Raw genomic sequence first — 9,688 nt, 5'->3', positions numbered from 1 at the left:
ATGCAAAGCTGAAGCCCAATTCCATAACAACACCCATAAATTATTCTGTTTTCTCTTGTGAAGAAAATACGAGAGGAAACAAAATATCTCGAAACTGTAATGTCCCAAAATATATCATGATGATAAGAATACATATATTTTTTTCAATTAATTATGTTTTCATTATTTACATTTTTTATATTATTCTTTACATTTTTTTAATCAAACTGAATAAAAGAAAAAAAAATTATCCATATCAAGTGTAGCTTATGCTCGATAAAATATTACTTTGAAAAATTAAGAAAAAATATTATTTATTATTTATTTAAAACAACCTAAATTTAACACTCTTAATTCATCAATAAAGGGATTTCTTCGCTTACACGAATGCAGGGTCGTTATCGTCATTCTCTCTTTTCTCATAAAAAACATTAAAAAATAAAAGAAAAAGGCACAACAACGAATCCATTATTCCAACACCACTCCGATACCCAAACCCTATTCCCCAAACCAAAATCTTCGATTCTCACTCCCAGCAACGACTATGGGATCCTCCGCGATGGTGTTGGACCCAAAGCCTCAATCGGAGCCACCACCGTCTCTTCCGTCGACCAAATCCGATTACCTTCAAGGCGGTTTCGGCGGTGACTTAACTTCCGATGAAGACGACCTCTATAGCCGCCTCAAATCGCTTCAGAGACAGCTAGAGTTCATCGACATCCAAGAGGAATATGTGAAGGATGAACAGAAGAATCTGAAGCGCGAGCTTCTTCGCGCGCAGGAAGAGGTTAAGAGGATCCAATCGGTTCCACTTGTCATTGGCCAGTTCATGGAGATGGTGGATCAGAACAACGGCATCGTTGGATCCACCACAGGATCCAACTACTATGTTCGGATCCTCAGCACTATCAACCGTGAGCTTCTCAAGCCTTCCGCCTCCGTTGCTCTCCACCGCCACTCCAACGCGCTTGTCGATGTTCTGCCGCCGGAGGCTGACTCCAGCATCTCCCTCCTTAGCCAGTCTGAGAAGCCTGATGTCACTTATAATGTCAGTTTCTTAACGTTTTCCTTATCGGTTTTCGATTACCGTTTTCTTTTGACAGAAAAAAATTTGAAACCTAGGGTTTTGCTTTTAGTGCAAATTTAACTTATTGTCGTTGTCGTTGTTGTTTGGATTTTCAATTGCAGGTTGATTAGGCAAAAATGAAAGTTTAACTTGAGTGGATTTTATTGAGTGTGATTTCTAGTTGGAGTTTAAATGGGCATAGTTTCGACAGAATGAAAATTTAGCTTTGTGTTTGTGATTTGAACTGTGTTGGTAAAAATAAAATGGAATAAGAAAGTGCTTTTAGTTTGAAGGTAACGTGGTGTAATGTGATGGATATCCGATTTGCTGAGTGAAGGGGATCAGGGTTCTGAATTTGGGCGTTTCTATTGAGGATTGAATGTGTTTTAAAATGATATAGGTGTAGGGTACGGGGTTTGAGTGTACAATGGTTATTCCAGTGCCTTATGATGTAAATCCTCACATATTGGTCCCAAGGTGGAGTATCCTTGTTCTCTTCAAGGATGTTAAAGAATGTTTTCGCTAGACATGTGCGAAGTGAGTCTACATTTAGGGGATTTGATTGATGTGACTGTTTCTTATTGTCTTATTGGTTCTAGAATTAAATGGGAATTGTTGCCTTATGTCATTGCTCAATATTTGCAGATTCTTGGGCTCAGTCTGAAATCTATATTGGGCCCCTAGGATATGTACAAGTGTGAGAAAACAGTGCCCCAGATAGATAGCCTCAACAACCTGTAACATGAAAAATCTTGATATTGGTTTGGAGAATTCAAGTGTCTTGGATTAGTAATTGCATTTAAAGCTCAAGAAGATTGTTCTTATTTCAAGAATGAGTTAGTCCAATAAATTAGCTTTTGGCGGTGGTGGTTGGGGGGGGGGGGTCCTCTTAATTCTGTATATGTCTCTTGTAATCCAGGAATCTGATGCCAGATGTTATGTTATTTGTTTGTATGTTAATTAAATTATATGCTAAATTGTATTGAATTTCAGGGGTTACAGCGTAATAACATTGAAACTGAAACTTAAGGTCTATTTTCTTTAGGTTGGAACTTGGACCTTGGACCTTGGACCTTGCAAGGAGAGATAGTGTCTAATGAGGGAAGATGGGAGTGATGAAGAAGTGTGATACATAAAAATTATTAGCAATTGTTTTTAGGTGGTATATTTGTTAGGCCTTCTAATTTTCATGTATTAACTATTACTATCAAACATGTTGTCTTGAGTGTTTTTTTTTAAACAATAAATGGGCATCCCTGTTTACTTTTATTATGGTTATGATTGTTTTAGGACATCGGAGGCTGTGATATCCAGAAACAGGAAATTCGTGAAGCTGTGGAGCTACCCCTTACACATCATGAGCTATACAAACAAATTGGTATTGATCCTCCTCGTGGTGTTCTCCTATATGGACCCCCTGGCACTGGTAAAACAATGCTTGCCAAAGCTGTTGCTAATCACACCACTGCCGCCTTCATCAGGGTTGTGGGATCTGAGTTTGTGCAGAAGTATCTTGGTGAGGTATGAATTTTAGGTCATCTGCATTTGAAGTGATGTTGACAATGTTATAACTTTGCTGTCTATGTTTGCATTTGAATATTATGGGTTTCTGATTCATATTTACTAATGTTATTATACTCATCATGTTTAGTAATTTTGTTGCAAATTTGTGGATTTTGTAGATTTTTTTAGGATTTTGTTTGTGTTGTTTCATGCCAATAATTATAACTAACAGTGTTGCTAAAATTTCCTGGGAGTGTCAAATTTCATATTTTCTGCATGAATGATTAATTAATTGTTTAACAATGATTTACTGCAATATTTTCAAATCTTGTCTGCTATTTATATTTCAGGGTCCACGGATGGTTCGTGATGTATTTCGCCTTGCAAAAGAGAATGCCCCTGCCATTATATTTATTGATGAGGTGGATGCTATAGCTACTGCTAGATTTGATGCCCAAACTGGGGCTGATAGAGAAGTACAGCGTATTCTTATGGAGCTTTTGAATCAGGTATCTTCAAAATGATATTGCTGTTAGGTGCTGTGCATTTTCAATTTACTAAGTAGTAAGCTCTTCTGTTTGACAGTTTTTTTAGATCTCTAAAGTTTTGGTTTACTACCTGTCCTTTTCTTCAGATGGATGGTTTTGATCAAACAGTAAATGTTAAAGTCATAATGGCAACTAACAGGGCAGACACTTTGGATCCTGCTCTTTTGCGTCCTGGAAGGCTTGATCGAAAAATTGAGTTCCCTTTGCCTGATAGACGCCAAAAGAGGCTTGTATTTCAGGCAAGTTTTTTGGCAATTTTTATGTTAGAATTTTTTAGTGTTAGTATAACACATTTATTATCCATAGGACATTTTATTTCATAAGTGAGAAATTTCAATTTTTTTGACAGACTTGAAGTGGCTTTAAATATTAAATTATTTACTAGTTGAACTTTTTAACTTCTTGCTAGCCTATTATTTGATGCTTTACTATCACTCACAGGTTTGCACCGCTAAAATGAATCTGAGTGATGAGGTGGACCTGGAGGATTATGTTTCCCGTCCTGACAAAATTAGTGCTGCTGAGGTTCGTTCTTATCTTATTCAATAATTGTCTTGATGTTAATAATTTTATGGAAGACCATGTGTAATAGTTCATTATCATAAATGATTTATTTAACCGTCAAATTTTTTAGAAATTTATTGTTTTTCACTCCCATCATCTTGTGAGAAGGTTTAAAGCAATTTTGATAATACTTTCTCTCTCCTGATGGATCTTCCAGTAAAGGGAGAGGATTTGTTCCCGATAAGCTAACCTGGGGCGTGGTTGGTAACTTGTTACAATTTTTAGATGCATGACGTGAGGGTATTTTGCTGCTATTAAGAGTTTCCTTTGATCTGAACACTGATGTATAAAGAAAAATTATTTTGTTTCTTTATATAAGGTGTTTTATATTAATTGACTAGCTGAATGACATTACTTCATTGGGAAATTGTGGATTGCTGAGGTGAAGCTATTATCTTAGTTTCATTTTCAAAGTAAAAAAATATGTCGGTAAATTGAGGGGATTTATGGGAAGATGAGTTTTTATTGTTGTGAAAAGGATTATGTCGTGGAGGATTTGCTCATCTATGCTTAGAAGGTTGGACAGCTAATGAAAATATTGCAACTGCTGTATGAGAAGTAAATGTTAGATGATCTGGATATATTTTTAGCAAAGCTTCTCCTGACAGGCATTGATAAAAGGAGGAGGGCGGTGTGTGGTAGCAGGGTGGCCTGTTACATGGTTGTGATAGAAACTTTAGTCTCTGGATTTAAAATAGAGATGGGGCGGGGGGAAGGGTTTGAAAGCACAAATGTTTGATCGAATATTAAGCATTTTATATACGATCTTGGGATTCAGTGTCTCCCAATCTCATATTCGTATGTGTGGTGAATACATAAATACATAAATTTGAATTTTGGTTTTATTACTGAAAAAGATAGCTGTGGCAAGAAAAAATAACAACCAAACTTTTAAGTAGAACATCATTATTGAAGATTACCATCATAGCATTTCTTCGTAGAATATAACGGCATTTATTATTTAATGATTGTCCCTGCAGATAGCAGCTATTTGTCAAGAAGCAGGAATGCATGCTGTTCGCAAGAATAGATATGTCATACTGCCAAAGGACTTTGAGAAGGGTTATAGGACAAACGTGAAGAAGCCTGACACTGACTTCGAATTTTACAAGTGATGATGGAGGGGCTTTCCGGTGGTTTACGTGCGTGTGTGCAGCATTCATATATAGTCAAGGGTACATTTCTAGAGGAATCTCGAATCACATCAATATTCGTGGGAAATGATGCAATATTTCTATTTCTTCAGACTTTTCATCTTATATGTAATGTAGATTATTTAATTTACTGAATAGATTAATTGTGGCAGCTTACTATTGAGTACATATTGCATGCTTGGTTGATTGTTGAGAACATTACACGAGGGTTTGGAAAACGAAGTCTGAAAACAGTTTTAAAAATGACTTCAATTAGTTCAATATGCCTCTTGGCTGATTGTTTTAATGGCAAAATGGTGTATCGTAAGAGGAAAAGATGGCGTAAAATTTTTATGATGATTTTAATGTGCACAATGTATTAATTTTTGAACTACTCAATTCGAAACACATACTTGACACTTATTTCTATTTTAATCGTATCCAAGTAAATGTTAGTTTCGGACACGCTGAAATACTATGCAGACACACAGCACATTTTTGTCGAGTGGAATTAAACGCAATGAAGGGATGCATTTTGGTTTAAACTCGCGTCAAGTTTTATTGGTTTGGTAACCCTTCTAGTTTGCTAAATTTTATTAGGTGAGTTGAAATTTCTATTTTTGTAACCAAGATAAACTTTCAGTGTTCGTAGCAGAATTATATAACTTATATTTTAGCTGGAACCTTTTTTGGTTGCTACATTTTGAGTTTTAGTCCATACAATTTTGAGTTTTAAGTTGCAATTCTTCACTGATGTGCTTAAATAAGGGGATCTTATGTATCATTTTTTGTAGGCTTACGATAGGGAAAGACTAAAACTAAAAAATTCATAAAAATGTAGAGATTAAAATTTAAAAAGTTTGAAGGGACTGAAACTAAAAGGATTTTAAATATAAATAAAAAACATTTAATTTTCATTATTATGGTTTTATATTTATTTCTTGCTTTTTTTTTAAATGTTTTATTTTTCGCATACTAGCACACAGTGGCCCACCTTTCAAGGGTGTCTCATGTATTTTTTTTATTAGACTGACATGCAGAGTTTTACTTAAAAATGTTAATAATGTATTTTTTAACACACTTTTTTTAATACAATTTTTATTATTGACTAAAATTATAAAAAACTACATGAGTACGAAAGAGAAAATATTAAGATTAATATAATTTTTATAATTTTAAATAAATTTTAATCAATAATAGAGAGTGTGTTGTTAACCTTTCTTTTTACTTATATTTACAATTTGACCAATTTCGTATGCATTAGAAATTTAATCGACCATGAATGTTGTAATATAAGAGCTGCAAAAGAAACTTGCCTCGTTATTGTTGGTGCGGTAGAAAGCAGCTACTAGTCAAGAAGCGGGAATACATGCGTTCTAAGAACAAATGTCATTATGATTGAGAAGGGCTATAAGACGAAAATGAAGGAGCTGATAGCCGTATTATCATTATTGTTAAGTCTCTCTGATCTTTTGCTGCAACTTGTTCCATACTAACTTCAATGATTAACAAAAATTAATGTAAGCTAATAAAAGTTTTTGTTTTTAATCTTGTAATATTTAACAATGTATAGTGTCATCAATGAATTTTCAAAGCAATCCTAACATTTGATGATAATAAGACAAATATTAACTACTATGCTTAGTACATTGATAAAGAAATTAAAAGTGAGAAGTTCTCTTTAAACAGTATTTATCAAAACATTCTTACATGATTTTGAATACATTTTAGCATATTTTTTTCAAATAAAAATCTTTAAATTGATTTGTTTATCAATATCTTAAAAATACTAGTTAGTAATACCCTAATAGTAATAAAGAACTATTTAAAGTTGAGGATGAATAACTAAAAGTGATAAACCATTATTTTAAGAATATAAAAGTGTAAAATAAAAACTTACTATTGACAAATGTTTAAACCGAGGTTAATAAAATCATAATAAAAATGATAAATATATTTAATAAGATCATAAACCGTGGCACAAATCTAAGGATTGGAGGGATATACAAATGTGGATTCAGACAATGAACTGGGCCTGACATGAACCTTTTTAGACCCAACAAAGTTGAACGGATCAGAATTAGGACCTATCAATTTTGGAACAGCAAATCCGTTACCACTGATTAGGTTATATGGTCCCCAGAGAAACACTTGGCATTAAGCTAATAAATGAGTATAGAGGGACCATCTTTCATTTAATGAATTTGTAGGACTATGCTCCTCTCACGCCTGTTTTCCCGTTAGTGAACACTGTGGTCACCAGAGAAACTTCTCTATGTTTGTTGGTTTTCTAACATTGCATCAAATATTAGATGGACACCACTGTCCACTTAGTTTTCAAAAATTGGTCACTAAAAACTACGTTTAAATGCCCATAAGCTATTAGGGACCCCTTTTCTCCCAACAATATTAGAGTGTGTGAGTGGGATAATGAGAGTTCATTAGTATCATCATTGTGATGATTATTATTTTAAGATAAAATAATCAGTTAATCGTTGTGTAGATTTTTTTAGTTAATTAGACTTATTTTGTGTTTAAAGATAAAATTATTTTAGCAAACTCATTTTTCTTTTAAAGAGGAAGGAAGGTATGGAAATTTCCTTTCCTATGTTGATAAGTTAGGTCTCTATTTTCTTGAATTTGTGTAACTCCGTTGATAATAATAAATAATAAAAGTTTATACATAAATTTTTTTATAATAATCTTTAGAAAATATTAATTTTTTATTATATACTCTTGACTTTTAAAAAACTATTGTTATTTATTCTAAGGCAGTTGTTCACTTGTAGTAGTTGATTGATTATAGAAGTTGTTAATTTCTGAAACATTTGCTTGCAGGTAAAGGGAATATAATCTGACAAATCATACTCATACCCAACAATTTTGAATAACCCAAGACAAACTTGAGCTAAAAAAAATGAAAGTGTTCACCTAACATGTTTATATGGTACATTTTATTGGTTACTTGTAGCACTGTACATCTGTCAATAATATACAATAACTCCTTCGACTACGTCAAAGGATGTGCTACAAAAATGTTACGTATTTAGGATCGTAACTTTAGAAAGTTTATGTTATAGATTATGAATTAAATCATTTAATAATAACGTTACTTGATTATAATTATTATATTTTATTGATATATTATAAAATGACAAACTATAATTTATCTAATGATTATCAAATCGACTCAGTAAGTGCTACTGAATTAGAATCTTCTGATCATATTTGTTTTAATCATGCTGTGCTTTAAAAGAGAAAAATATAAATAAATTATAATAATGTTACCTTTATTCATGTAAACTTTGAACATTTTTATTTTGTGTTTTTTTTTCTCTTTGACTTTATACCTTTTATTAATATTGCCTCTTAAATACTTTTAAGGTTATCTATGTCAAACCTTTTTTTCTTCTGGTATCTTCATCAAATATTTCTAAATTTCTATTTTATCTAAACTCATTTAATTCCCTAATGTTATAGCAAATAAGAGGAATTGAGAAAAAAGATAAAATTGAAACTTTGTGTTCCTAAGCATACATAACAGCAGTTTCGATGAGCTCTATCTAACACCAATTAGCATTGAAAGAAGCTAATAGCCTATGGGCCACACAGAGGATCTGCATGATCGAGGAACAAAGGGAACATAATCAAACGTCACCCAATTTGAGATGGCAGAGTATGATAAAACTCGCCATCAACACTTCTTCAACTTTTGCTCGAACTTGAGGAACGATATTAATTAGCATATTGTAAAGTTCTTGATTCGAGAATAAAAAAGTTTTGAAATTTGTGAATCTTCCAACAAAGAGAGAAAAAAAATGTAAAAGAATAATGGACTATGTTGCAAATGATGGTATGCCTAATGGATTTGAATAAATAAAGGTGTTTGTTACTGTAATTCTAAATTGAATTGTTAATTGGGAGTTGCTATCTTGTAAAGTAGAAGATTCTTTGGTGTGGTTTAAGACAACAAAAACTTGCTTCACAATATAATGATTTATAATCTGTGAAGTTGCAGCCATTGTCGTCTATACATGCTTCTTGTAATCCTCTTTGTCTATTCTTTTGCTCTACGTGATAATTAGGCTGCTAATACTTTTTATTAATTAAAAATATATTCTTTTCATCAATTAAGGAAAAATGCTAACTCTTACAAGTTAAATTTTTTTATTATTATCTGAAATTTATAAACTAATATGATTAAGTTTCACCATCTATTAAAATTATATGTTGTTGATATTTCTTTTTATTGACCCGTTGAGTGACGTAACCTTTTCTGTAAGCAAATAAAATGAGATTAATGTTTTTAATAAATTATCATTATTCATTTAAAATGGAAAAGTATAAGTCATATCTTCTCAATCGAACACTGCGTATGTTCTTTTGTTATTTTTATTTTAGTAATCATCATTCGTCATTTTTTAAAGTGTATAGATTCTAAGTCAGAAAGAATATAATATAATAAAAATAATAAATATGAAAAGTAATGTGCAAGAAAAAATAATAAAAATATTGTTATTTTTCCGTTGCCAAAAAAAAGATAGGGTATGAATGTATGATTATGCAATCTGAACATCATTTTTCTTGAATGAAAAAAAACACCATTTTTCTTTCTCATTAACCCTGTTAATTTTATTGTGCATGTACGTAAAAATATGTAATCATGTATAGGGATGCAAAAAAAATAGAGAGTAAAGGACCCTAATTACATAATACATGCATTCATTTCCTCCTAATTTTTCAAATGTTTAAAAAAACTTTTTTTAAAATTAATAAAACATGACTGTATATCATAAGTTTATATTAATAATAATAATATAAAAGAATATAATAATTAATATATTTCAAAATAAGTCTTTATTTTTTAATTTTTAAAAAAATAGTAGTAGTTCTTG

At 31.9% G+C, this 9,688-nt stretch overlaps 1 protein-coding gene across 1 annotated transcript; it reads left to right on the top strand.

Moving 5' to 3' along the window:
* Positions 1 to 357: 357 nt before the first annotated feature.
* On the top strand, positions 358 to 5,117 carry LOC113849233 (26S proteasome regulatory subunit 6B homolog). The gene is made up of 6 exons (XM_027478985.1): positions 358 to 1,027; positions 2,336 to 2,566; positions 2,899 to 3,057; positions 3,183 to 3,335; positions 3,538 to 3,621; positions 4,641 to 5,117. Exons 1-6 carry the CDS (start codon positions 524 to 526, stop codon positions 4,773 to 4,775), a joined length of 1,266 nt encoding a protein of 421 aa, XP_027334786.1. The 5' UTR covers positions 358 to 523; the 3' UTR covers positions 4,776 to 5,117.
* The last annotated feature ends 4,571 nt before the right edge of the window (positions 5,118 to 9,688 follow it).

The sequence above is a fragment of the Abrus precatorius genome, unplaced genomic scaffold, assembly GCF_003935025.1.
Source record: "Abrus precatorius isolate BTA unplaced genomic scaffold, Abrus_2018 Scaffold9, whole genome shotgun sequence".
Lineage (NCBI taxonomy): Eukaryota > Viridiplantae > Streptophyta > Magnoliopsida > Fabales > Fabaceae > Abrus > Abrus precatorius.
The sequence above is the reverse complement of the archived record's forward strand: the minus strand, read 5'-3'. Positions and strand labels throughout refer to the sequence as shown.

Excerpts from the sequence above, each read along its gene's own strand:
- LOC113849233 (XM_027478985.1), top strand. The coding sequence starts at position 524 with ATGGGATCCTCCGCGATGGTGTTGGACCCAAAGCCTCAATCGGAGCCA. Across the intron at positions 3,058-3,182 it reads TTATGGAGCTTTTGAATCAG|ATGGATGGTTTTGATCAAAC; the intron begins GTATCTTCAAAA and ends CCTTTTCTTCAG. Across the intron at positions 3,336-3,537 it reads AAAAGAGGCTTGTATTTCAG|GTTTGCACCGCTAAAATGAA; the intron begins GCAAGTTTTTTG and ends TATCACTCACAG.